Source organism: Camelus dromedarius, chromosome 5 (genome assembly GCF_036321535.1).
Source record: "Camelus dromedarius isolate mCamDro1 chromosome 5, mCamDro1.pat, whole genome shotgun sequence".
In the NCBI taxonomy this organism is placed as follows: Eukaryota; Metazoa; Chordata; class Mammalia; order Artiodactyla; family Camelidae; genus Camelus; species Camelus dromedarius.
In genome coordinates, this window is record NC_087440.1 from 14,416,097 (window position 1) to 14,429,106 (window position 13,010).

The window sequence follows — 13,010 nt, forward strand, 5'->3', positions numbered from 1 at the left end:
CACAATTCAGGCTATAATTGCTGGCTTTCTGGGGACTGAGCTGACATGGGCCGTGTGGGACCATTTTCACAGAGGCTGTCCCTGGGAACACAGGCATGTAGGCTTCTGCCAAGTGGCAGAGCCCCTCAACAATTTTCTTTCTCTCCACTGGCTCTCACTTAAATTGTTTATGGGAATAAGAGCCGAGATGCTGGAAGGGGTTACTGTGTTGTCTGGAAGAGTGTTCTAGTACTACTTTTAGCCTGGGGCCTGCCAGATGAGTTGGGGCAACAGAAATAAGAGGTTCAAAGTAAACAAGACGGTGGGTGGCGCCTCCACCTTCTGCAGTGGCTAAGAGCTGGGCCTCCCTTGAAGTCTCCTGAGGGGTCTCTACCCCTGCTTTTGAGCCTCCGCTGTGCCACGCACCAGCTCTCTTCAGGTGACTCTGCCTGGCCTTCTCCATGGACTCCCCAGGACTGGTGCTCAGAGCCCCTCAGAACTCACCCCACTCCAGCCCCCAGCTGCCTGCCAGGCCCTGCGTGAGCCCCTGCCTCTCACTGCTCTCTGACACAACCGATATCTTGGCGCTTCCAAGCCTTTGCTTGGGTGGTGACAATGCCACTGCTTATAGCAGGGGACAGAAAGTCCCTTGGACATGCCAGCCACATCTCTGTAATTGTCCTGTGGCCCCTGGACAGGAGACCTTGACTGCATGACCTGAGCCAGCCTCGGGGAGGCCTGGATGCTGCCTCTCTCCTCCAATCATTCTAGCTATTCCACCAGCCAGCAAACCCTAGGGTCAACATCAGCCAACTGATCTTCAAACACAACAATTTGCTGGGCAGGACGAGTTAGTGAGAGGGCAGGGCAGGAAGTCACCCTTGAAAGACTTGGGGCATCAGCACATACAGCCATCACAGCCCAGGCAGTGCTCCTCCCCGGGGATGCCCACTCCTGCCCCTCCATCTCTCTGTCTGCGTCAGAGCAAGCAGAGAAGCAGACATCAGTTCCCAGGCAGACTGCTTCTCTAGGTGGATATAAACCTTCATCAGGGTGGGATCACAGAGAAGGCCTTTGCCACCCCAGAACACAGCAGCTTCCAGGCCAGAGTTAGCCAGCTCTGCGTGCCCAGACGCTGTGCTGTCCCCACTGTACTGGCTCTGGCTCATCCAAAAGGCCATCATGGATATGTATGGACAATATGCTGTACACCAGAGATTGACACATTCTAGCCAACTATAGTTCAATTAAAAAAAAATGGAGACAAAAAACAAGGCAATTAATTAGAAGACTGTCAAAATACCCATTTTTCCTCTTTTTCCATTTGCTCCTTTTTCGCCTTTTGGGCCCTGGGGACCAGGCAGTCCATCTGATCCATTGTATCCTGGTAACCCACCAGTTCCTGGAGGTCCTATATCAAAATATGGGAAACGGGAAAATTTCAAAAATATTCACTGAAGTGAATGTGATTTCGTTTAGCCAGTGATACTGGACAAGCATTGATGCCTTTTCGAGGACTTCTGCTTCTTCCTTTCCTTCTCCACCTTCCCTACCCTCTCCGGAAGCAGTGACAGGTGGGGAATGGTGGTGGCAGATTCTCAAGTGGGAGAGGATGGGAGAGCTGGTTACGGGGGTAGAGAGAAGGAGGGGGTCATGGTCATAGTGAAGGCCACCTCCAGACTCCTCCCCCTCCTCCCTCAGTCCCTTCTGAGAAATCCTGCAGAGCCAGCCACCCATATCCTCCCCATGAATCAGGAAAATCCAATCCACGGGCTCTTACCTGGTGGGCCAGGTGGTCCTACAACAGAAAAAAAAAAAAAATTAATGGTAAACCACAGATGGAAGAAAATGAAGCCAGCATCACAATCCCCAAAACAAAGAGCACCTTCCCATCTTAAAATGTGCTAATCATCCACGGGCCCTACGGAACCGCCCTGTGCCTTTTATTTAGAACTCAGCATATTTGCCCAAAGATCCTTAAAAACAATTCAGCAAAGAACTATTTGCCAATCAAAACCACTTTTGCTTAAGTTCCAATGGACCAAGAATAATTTCTAAATGGCTTCAGTATAGATTCACAAATCAGCCATCTTTCAAGCAATCAACAGATTTAAATGAGGTTTGGTGACGTTGCAGGCAGGCCCTAGTGCAGCTCTGGCACAGGTAAGTGGCAGCAGATGGAAGTGCTGTCTTTGCAGGACTGAGAGCTGGCTGTCCTGAGAGCAGTCCCAGGTGCTCTTATCCAGCCAATTTGTCGTCTCGAGGCTGCCCAGGGGACATATAAGCAGAATCTGGTTCCCTGGATCTCTATTTTGTTGCATGAAATAGCCTGAGAAATTTGAGATCAGGTAACAGATACCTCTCTTAGTGTATAATTACCCAAGGATCTAAGGGGTTCAGATGCATCATTTACACATAAGCTAACAAAACAGTTTTACTTCTACAGATAGAGTCTTTGTGTCAATTATCCTATTTAAGCACTCAGACGAGTCAGTGAAGTTGTAACATGAGCCACTGGGGGTCTTTTGTTTCTCCAGACCACATGTAACAACCACCAACATTGGAGTGGGAAGGTCTTTCTAAAAATCCAAGCTTGTGACTTTTCAGAAAACCACCATTTACTGAGCACTTACTATGTGCACCCAAATCTACCAACAAGTAGACATCTATGTCTTTATGTTTGTTGTGTTTACAACCTATCTGGGGCAGATAGATACTTTGAAACCACAATGAGATAAGGAGGGAGGAGCTGAGAAGCAAACCCCTACAGGGATACCGGGGAAATCTGGGCCCACACAGTCTGTCTGTGGCTCTGAAGACACCACGGGCCTGAGACGGCTGAGAGGCAAGGCTGGGCATCTCACACAGATGTAGAAGTAAAACTGTTTTGTTAGCTTATGTGTAAATGATTCATCTGAACCCCTTAGATCCTTAGGTAATTATACACTAAGAGAGGTATCTGTTACCTGATCTCAAATTTCTCAGCTGGAGCAGAGGTACAGGGTGGGAGCCCGCATGATTCAGGGTGAAAGAAAGGAGGAGACGGGCCAAGCTGGAGCGTGTAGAGATGAGGTGGAAGTACTTGGCAGAGGGTATGAGGCAGCAGCACTTGAAGGCCAAGTGGAGAGGTGTAGACAGTGTCTGCGAGGCAGAGAGGAGCGACAGTACAGAACGTTAAGCAGGAGGTTGACACTAAGTCAGTGTGATTTGAGATGATCTCTGTAGATGGAAAATGGAACTAGGTAATGAGATGGGAGGGAGAGAGAGAGAAAGGGGTGCAGGGAGAAAATACCCAGAGGATCTCTTGCAGTTAAAGTTTGGGACAAGGTTGTGGATAAAAGTGGTTGGTGACAGTAGAGCTAGAAATTCAAGAGGTATTTCAGCAGAAGAATGGGCAGGACTCCATGACTGGATAGGAGGCAAAAGAGGAGTCCTCTCAAATGACTGGGAGCCTGGATACCGATAAAACTATTTGACAAATACGAAGCCTTTTGGAAGAATAAGTGCTGGAAAGTATGCTTTCAATACATACAGTCCTACCTTGGGCAAAAAGATTTGCTGAAAACGGCACACGTTTTCTAGGGTCAGTGTAGCCTACAGTCAATGTGGTCAGTTTACCACCAGATGGCGCATGTTTGCCTGGGTCCAATAACCATTTCCAGGCAGTGAGGTTATTGGAGAGAGGTCCTGGCTGGAGCTGTATGCTTAGGACACATTAGTCATGGCCAAGGTTGTCACTATGATGAAGTGTTTAGACTAGGGTTTCCTGACATTAACCTGAGGTCCACTGACACCCCATGGCTACAGTTCTTAGTTATCTGAATCCACAGAATCAACTAGAATTCTTGTGAAAATGCAGATACCTGGGCCCCATCTGAAGATTGATTCAGTTTGGATTCAGAGTGAGGCCCAGCAACCTGCATTTTTACCAAGCACCACAGGTGACTGGGATGCAGATGGTCCCAGGTACCCCCAACTCAAACGGAAAATTTTCGGGGAGAAGAATCACTCAGCATCAGTAAGCTGGTCCTGTAAGGGGTTTCTGACCCTAGAAAGCTTGGGAGCTACTAGCCTTGAGGTGAGAGTGAAATGTCTGAGCCAAATTTAGGGATGTAGAGAGGGGGACACACCCCAGCTGGAGGGAGGCAGGTGATGGAAGAAGCACCAGGAAAGAAAGAGTGATCAGAAGGCGGAGGAGGGAATTCAGCAGGTCCCATACCCTGAAGCTCACTGTGAAGAGAATTTCAGAAGAGAAAGAACGGCAGTTTCAACGAGCTCATGAGCAGGGCGCTACCGTGATGGGGGACCTCTGTCCCAGTGTGCCCGGGATGCCAGTGGCGCTGCCCAAGGCCTTTACACCTGGAAGAAGCCCCCAGTATGCATCATTATCATGAAGTCAAATGTCAAATAATGTGCGCCAACTGGCCATTTAGAAAACTGTCTTTCAGGACGTTTTTTCCACTCCTGAGCCTTCTCCCCTTCTGGAATCACAGACCCTCTGGGAACACACGCGGGCAGCCGCGTTCACGTTAACACTGCGCAGGGCTGTTTCCTGTGCCTGCTACCAGTGCACTTCTACACGGCCCACGCTAGAAGGGGCTCCTGCTTGGGTGCAAATGCTCTGCGGTGGTTGTCTGGAAGTTCTTGGCCGTTTTACCTTTGAATTCGTGTTTTGTAAGTGGAATCCAACGGGACAGTGGGGCATGCCCCAGAGGCTCTGAGGCCTGGTTCATACGTGGTCCCGCCTCCTACCGCGCCCCCGCCTCCCCAGGATGGCTTTCCCCCTGCCTGCCCCTGTGATCCCTGCCCCTGTGATCCCTTCCACGCTGGCAGGGCCCAGGCACAAGTGCAGGGAGGGCTAGGGCTGGGTGTGTGCACTGCATTCCTGAGTCACAGGGTGGCTGAGACCCCCGGGCCTGTGAGGGGCAAGACAGGAAGTACAAGCATCATAGTTACGGGGAATGATAAAAAATGTAAATCTCTTTTCCTGACTTCAAGGGCAGACACTGGCCAGTGGGTAACGCTACAGGCCTCTAGAAAACCTGACCCTCGACTCCTCCTGCCACAGCCATTCCAAATCACAGGAGAAGATGCGTTATCTCTAATCTCCTTTTAGTAGCCCCTCTTTTACCCTGGGATGGTGTCAGAACTGGTGTTGCCTGACCCAAGTTACCTGCTTAGCCCAATAATGACCACAGGGGAAACAGCTACACATTTCCTAAGTTTTTGCTGGAAGAGGGGAAAAAAAAAAAAAAGAAGCCAAAAAATCCAGTCTGGTTCTGCTACCATAGAAAGAGCTAGTAAAAGATGAAACTTCATAAACCTGATACCACCAGGCCTGGAGCACCTCTGAGGTCTGTATCCTGATTTTCTTCTGCGCCTACTCTCAGCAAGGACTCCCTGGGGCTTGGATTCATGTCAGCCACAGCTTCAGGGCTAGACAGGAGCTCTGGTCAAAGTGGGTGTGGAACTCCCTTTCCCTTGGGAGGCAGGCATGCCTGGCGCTCCTTAAGGGACCACCTGGGAGGATCTGAGCTCTCACACCCACAGCCTGAATCCACCTACCCTAAACAACCAGCTAGTCTGCTCAGTGAGGCCAGTCGAGTGAAAACATCATCAGCTGCACGAGCTGCTCCTGAGAATGGCCTGTCCATCTGTTTACCAAGGGTGGCACGGGCTGTACCTTTGGGGTCTCGGTTCCCACCCTTTGTATGCTGGTACACCCTCTGCAACCACCCCTGCTGCCAGCTATTCTGCCAGTCCTAGGGCACCTGACGTGGAAAGGTATCTGTCTTTCCTTACATGACCCCATTAAGCTGCAGCTTTGGTCCAATCTCATTTATTTGGTGCACGTCAACTTTGGATTATGGTCATGCAACCTTAAGAAAGAGTAGGCATGGCAAATAGGTTTTATTTCAAGTGCCAGTTCTAATCAATTAGTACAACTTTTTGCAACACTAGAAAAGAATGACCTGAGACCTGAGGCCATGCTCGGCAGTAACTGTGATCCATTACTAATGCCTGCCTGGGTGTAGGATAAGGAGTGCTATCAGGGGGCTGGAGTGACTTGGCTGCCAGGAGAATGGGCACTGCGGATTGGAAGCACCTCTGTCCCAACAAGCAGTTTAGCAATATGATGGTTTAGAGATTTTCCAACAAGCCTGTATGTGGAGGCCACTAGAAGTGAAGAATTACCAAAGAAGCTGCCTTCTTCAAGATACCTGCTCTTCCAGAAGATGCCTCTGGGGTCCCAAGGCCATCTGGGCTCAGGGGTAAGATGTATCCAGAAAACCATGTTGTTTGACAAATTCTGCACTAGCAAAACCCCCTAACTCCTCTAGCTAGTGAACTGCCCCCACTATTCACCTGAGATGTCACAGGCTGCACAAAATGACACAGCATCTATCCTTGTCCCCATAACAGCCACACCCAAGTCCTGGAAAAGGAACCAGAATAGGGTTTCATGGTCACATCTGGACTAGCCTCAAGTCACAAACACCTGCCTTTTCAAAGATGAATCCAGTGTAAAGCTAGATCTTGTTCTCAGACCTCAAGCCCAGGGTCTGCCCTGGAAACCCTTCCTGAGGGCATTTTCTGGGGGCTCTGGACCCAGGCGCTCTGCTCCTCCCACTAAAGTTGCCCAGTTCAGTCCTGGGTCCTGTGCTCCCCACCCCCAATCTCGGCAGTCTGGTCTATTCCAAGGCACCACCTCGCTTTGCAACTTGTACTTTTCACATCTAAGTTTTAATTGAAGAGCTTTCTGTGTAAAAGGAGGCCCAATTTCAAACTGGCATGAAAGAAGAAGGTGCTGGCTTTTGAAAAGCATTCTGAGGTGCCAAAGAATAACCTCCTCAACTCGTCTCCAGCACAGATGCGATCCCGCCAATCTTCCCTAAGTGCTCTCAATGGCTCCAGCCCGCATTCACTGAACAGCACTGCTCTCATTCTATCGCTATAAAAATAAAAAAGGAAGAGGTTTTTCCTGTGCCTCTCAAAAGGGCTTTTGTGCCTGTAATTCCATCCATTTGAGCATTTCTCCAGCGCTCATTACTGTCACACATGGGAACGCTGAAAAAGGACTTCCAGAGATGGAAGAAAAGTGCTTATTAAGCCACAAGGATTTCAGAATAAAGGACCAAGCTGTTCAGAAGGTATTTAATTTTATGTGAGGGCCAAAGTGTGACTTAAGTAATTCAATTAGCATTTTCCAAGAAGCCACAGGATTACAGCTTTTCTCTCTGAGGCTAAACTAAATGAACAAGAGTCAGACTTGGACTTGGGGTTCCTCTGGGAAGCATCTTTCTTACCAGTCCATCATCCCCATTAACCACCTACATAAATCACAGGTTTAGTCACTCAGCCAACTCACACAGACTTCCTAATGCATGGCAGGTAAGGAGAGGTACTGGGGAGAATAATCCAGAAGAGGTTTCTTATAACTCCGTGTGCACTGTGCACAGTTTCTCAGCCTCCACCAGTGTAGCTCTGTGAAGTGACTGGGGCCTCCCCAGAGCCTGGGGTCATAGACTGAGGAGACCCAATAAAAGCTTCAGATGGCTTCAAAGTCTTGTGGTTATCTTTAAAGTCCGTGAGAGCTGTGCATTTACTTCATAATAGATTTTTTTCTTTTTTTAGTTAAAGTAGAGTTGACGTACAATATTATATTAGTTTCAGGCGTACTACATAGTGCTTCAACACTTATATACATTACAAATTGGTCACCATGGTAAGTCTAGTAACCATCTGTCACCATATAAAGTTACTGCAATAATACTATATTCCCTGTGCTGAACATTACATCCCTATGACTTATGTATTTTATAACTGGAAGTTTGCACCCCTTAATCTCCCTCATGTATTTCACTTATCCCCCAACCCCTCTCCCCTCTGGCAACCACCCATTTGGTCTCTGTATCCATAATCCTGTTTGTTTTGTTATGTTTGTTCATTTGTTTTGTTTTTTGGATTCCACATATAAGTGAAATAGAATATTTGTCTTTCTCTGTCAGACTTATTTCAGTTAGCATTATACCCTCTAGGTCCATCCATGTTGTCATAAATGGCAAGATTTCATTCTTTTTAAGGGATGAATAGTACTCCATTATACTCTATTGTGTGTGTGTGTGTGTATCTTCTTTATCCATTCATCTATCGATGGGCATTTAGGTTGCTTCCATATTTTGGCTGCTGTAATAATGCTGCAATGAACATAGGGGTGCATATATTACTTTCTAATTAGTTTTTTATTTTTTTCAAATAAATACCCAGAAGTGGAATTTCTGGACCATATAGTAGTTCTATTTTTAACTTTTTGAGGAACCTACATACTGTTTTCCACAGTGGCTGCACCAATTTACATTCCCACCAACAGTACGCATGAGGCTTCCCTTTTCTCTATCTTTTTGACACACGTTTTTAGTTGTCTTTTTGATAATAGCCATTCTGACAGAGGAGTGAGGTGATCTCACTGTGGTTTTGATTTGCATTTCCCTGACAATTAGTGATGTTGAGCATCTTTTCATGTGTATGTTGGTCACCTGTATGTCTTCCTTGGAAAAATGTCCTCTGCCCATTTTTTTAATTGAATTGTTTGTTTTTTGAGTTGAGTTGAGTTCTTTATATATTTTGCATATTAACCCCTTATCAAATATATCATTGGCAAATATCTTCTCCCATTTGTTTGGTTGCCTTTTTGTTCAGTTTCCTTCATTGTGCAAAAGCTTTAAAAAGCTTGATGTAGTCCCATTTGTTTATTTTTGCTTTTGTTGCCCTTGCCTGTGAAGACAGAGCTAAAAAAAATATTGCTAAGACTGATGTCATAGAGTATACTGCCTGTGTTTTCTTTTAGGAGTTTTATGGATTCAGGTCTTATATTTAAGTCATTAATCCATCTTGAGTTTATTTTTGCATATAGTGTAAGAAAGTGGTCCTGTTTGGATCCTGTGTGTGGGGCTGTCCAGCTTCCCCAACATCATTTATTTAAGAGACTGTCTTTTCTCCACTTCTGTTCTTGGCTCCTGTCAAAAATTAATTGCCTGTGTAAGCATGAGTTTATTTCCAGCCTCTCTATTCTGTTCCATGGATCTATGTCATCTGTTTCTGTGCCAGAACCCTACAGTTTTGATTACTGTATCTTTGTAATATAGTTTCAAATCACAGAGTCCTTTGCTCTTCTTTCTTAAGATTGTTTTGCTATTTGGGGTTATTTGTGGTTCCATGCAAATTTTAGGATTATTTGTTTCAGTTCTGTGAAAAATGCCATTGGCATTTTGATAGGGATTACATTGACTCTGTAGATTGCCTTGGGTAGTATGGTCATTTTATTTATTCTTTCAATCCATGAGTACAGTGTATCTTTCGATCCGTTTGTGTCATCTTCAGTTTCTTTCATCAGTGTCTTGTAGTTTTCCAGCTATAGATCTTTTACCTCCTTAGTTAGAGGTTCATATATAACAATTTATGTAAATAGCAGTCTATTTTAAGTTGAAGGTCACTTAAGTTTGAGTGCATTCTAAAAGTACTACAGTTTTATGTCTCCTCCCTTCATTTTATGTTTCTGACGTCACATTTTACATCTTTTTATTTGTGTATCACTTAATTAGACATAATTTTTTTTTTACTACTTCTTCCTTTTAACCTTAATACTATCTTTATAGGTGGTTGATCCTCTACCTTTCCTATGTGTTTGCCTTTACCAATGATTTTTTTTTCATAACTTTCTAATTTCTAGTTATGGCCTTTTCTTTTTCATTTGAAGAAGTCCCTTTGAATACAGTAATAGTAGGAGACTTTAACACACTACTAACATCATTGGATGGATCTTCCAGACAGAAAATCAGTAAGGCAGTGGAGTTGCTAAATGACACAATAGAACAGTTAGACTTAATTGATATTTTGAGGACATTACATCCCAAAACACCAAAACATACATTCTCTTCAAGTGCGCATTGAGCTAATTATCAGAGAAATGCAAATCAAACCTACAATGAGGTATCACCTCACACCAGTCAGAATGCCCATCGTTAAAAAGTCCACAAATGATAAATGCTGGAGAGGGTGTGGAGAAAAGGGAACCCTCCTACATTGTTGGTGGGAACGTAGTTTGGTGCAGCCATTATGGAAAACAGTATGGAGATTCCTTAAAGAACTGAAAACAGTCTTACCTTATTATCCAGCAATCCCACTTCTGGGCATATATCTGGAAAAAACCCCAATGTTCATAGCAGCACTATTTACAATAGCCAAGACATGGAAGCAATCTAAATGTCCATCAACAAATGACTGGATAGAGATGTGATACACACACACACACACACACTGGAATACTACTCAGCCATAAAAAAGAATAAAATAATGCCATTTTCAGCAACATAGATGGAACTGGAGATCATCATACTAAGTGAAATAAGCCAGAAAGGGAAAGAAAAATACCATGTGATATCACTTATATGTGGAATCTTAAAAACAGAACTTATTTACAAAACAGAGATAGACTCACAGACATTGAAAACAAACTTATGGTTACCAGGGGGGGAAGGGGAGGGTGGAGGGATAAATTGGGAGTCTGAGATTTGTAGATACTATATATAAAATAGATGAACAATAAGGTCCTACTATATAGCACAGGAATCTATATTCAGTATCTTACAAAATCCTACAATGAAAAAGAATATGAAAAGGAATATATATGTGTGTGTGTATAACTGAATCACTATGCTGTACACCAGAAATTAATACAACAATATAAACTGACTATACTTCAATAAAAAAATAATAATAAAGACCCTTTAACATTTCTTATAAGGCCTGTCCAGTGGTAATGAACTCCTTTAAAAGCTTTTGCTTGTCTGGGAAACTCTACATCTCCTTCAATTCTGAGTGATAACCTTGCTGGGTAAACTATTTTTGGTTGTAATTTTTTTCCTTGTAGTATTTACAATATATGGTGCAACTCCCTTCTGGCTTGCAAAGTTTCTGCTGAAAAATCATCTGATAATCTCGTGGGGGTTCCCTTGTACATAACTAATTTTTTCTTGATGCTTTTAAGATTCTCTCTCTATCTTTAACTTTTGACATTTTAACTATAACGTCTCTTGTTGTGGGCCTCTTTGGGTTTATCTTTTGGGGGCATCTCTCTGCTTCCTGGACTTGGATGTCTGTTTCCTTTGCCCAGTTAGGGAAGTTTCCAGGCATTATTTCTTTACGTGGGTTTTCTGTCCCTTTCTCTCTCTTCTTACTCTTCTGGGACACCTGTAATGCAAATGTTAGTGCACTTGACCCAGAGGTCCCTTAAACTATCTCATTTTTTAAAAATTCCTTTTTCTTTTTGCTGCTCTGATTAGGTGATTTCCACTACCCTGTCTTCCAGATCACTGATCTGTTCTGCATCCTCTAATCTGCTGTTGATTCCCTCCAGTGTATTTTTCATTTCAGTTATTGTATTCTTCAGTTCTGATTAGTTCTTTTTTATATTTTTTCTCTTTGTTGAAGTTCTCACTAAGTTAATCCATTGTTCTCTGGAGTCAGTGGACATGTTTATACTTTGAACTTTTTATCTTGTTAATTGCTTATTTCTCTTTAATTTAGTTCCTTTTCTGATGTTTTGTCTTTTTTTTTCCATTTGGAAGATATTCCTTTGTCTCTTCATTTTGCCTCTCTGTGTTTGTTTCTATGTATTAGGTATGTCAGCTACATCTCCTGGTCTTGAAAGAGTGGAAGGTATCCTGTGGGGCTCAGTGCTACAATCCACTCCCAGTCACCAGAGCCAGATGCCCCAGGGGAATCCCGTGTAGGCTGTGTCCACCCTCCTGTTGTGGTTGGGCCATGACCACTGCAGGCATATTGGTGGGTGGGGCTGGCCCCCTGGAGTGGGAGCCACTTTGGAGGGGCCTGATGGAGTGGTCCTCAGGGTGGGGCACACAGTGTTAGTAAGGCTGATGGAGAGTGATGGAAATGGTGCCTGCCATTGCCGAGCCAGCTAGGTGGGGAGTGAAGATGAAATGCTATCTGTCAGCACTTCCATCCCTAGAGAAAGATCCTCACATCCCTGCTCCTCCAGCAAACGCCCTAAAATGAGTCAATGAGTCTCCTTCTCAGATGACTAAGCACTTTTCAAGCTCTGCCTCTGTGCTGGGAGTCAGAGCTAGGGAGTTTGTGTGCAAGCCCTTCAGGAGCTGAGTCTTGGTTTCCCATAGCCCTCCGGCTCAGCTGGATGTCAGCTCCACTGGTTTTCAAAGCCAGGTGTCATGTGGGCTCAGCTTCCCTGTGCAGGTACCCCAGGCGAGAGGCCTGATGTGGGGCTCGGGCCCCTCGCTCCTCTGGGGGGACCCCTGCAGTTGTGACATCCCTCCTGCTTCTGGGTTGCTGCACTGGGGGTGTAGGTTCTGACTCAGCTGTGTCTCTGCCCCTCCTACCCGTCTCAATGTGTCCTTTTCTTTATATCCTTAGTTGTAGAAAATCTGCTCTGCTAGTCCTCATGCCATTCTTAGACATAGTCTTTCTACAGGTAGTTGTAGTTTTGGTGTGTCCGTGGGAAGAAGTGAGCTCAGGCTTTTTGTACTCTGCCATTTTGATCTGAGCCTCTCCATAATAGACGTTTAATGCAAAAATAATTTCCCTCTGCTTCCTCGGAATGTTACACCCCCTCCAAAGAGGCAGGAAATGCAGTGTCTGGAATCAGGCACCGCAGGCCCAATCTTGGGCTGGGTTAGTGCCTGGTGGGAGTGGAGGGGTGGGGCAATGAATTGGGTGATTGGCCTCCGTTCAAGGGAGCATGCATTTCTAATTACCTAAGACCTAGTTACTCTCCATGGCCATACTACTATGACAATACTGAAAATATTATTTTTCATAATTATATTAGAGTTGATTTTCAGTCCTATTAAAAACATCTGGTAACAGTAAACCAATGTGTATGTTTATAACCTAAAGTGTTCATAGGTGTTTATTGTGTCCCTAGCCCTTTGGCCAGTACCCGTGTTCCCCCTGTGAGCTTCTGAAGGCAGGAGGCAGGCGTCCCTCCCTGCAGATGG

The 13,010-nt window shown here is 45.0% G+C and overlaps 1 protein-coding gene across 1 annotated transcript in view; it reads right to left on the reverse strand.

The window, feature by feature from the left end:
* The window catches only part of GLDN (gliomedin), a 53,430-nt gene that overhangs the window by 17,800 nt on the left and 22,620 nt on the right, over window positions 1–13,010 (reverse strand). The window contains exons 3-4 of the mRNA XM_010977179.3: window positions 1,760–1,777; window positions 1,283–1,390 (exon numbers count right to left, since the gene is read on the reverse strand). Coding sequence (XP_010975481.3) covers window positions 1,283–1,390; window positions 1,760–1,777 — 126 coding nt within the window. The remainder of the gene's footprint in view (window positions 1–1,282; window positions 1,391–1,759; window positions 1,778–13,010) is intronic.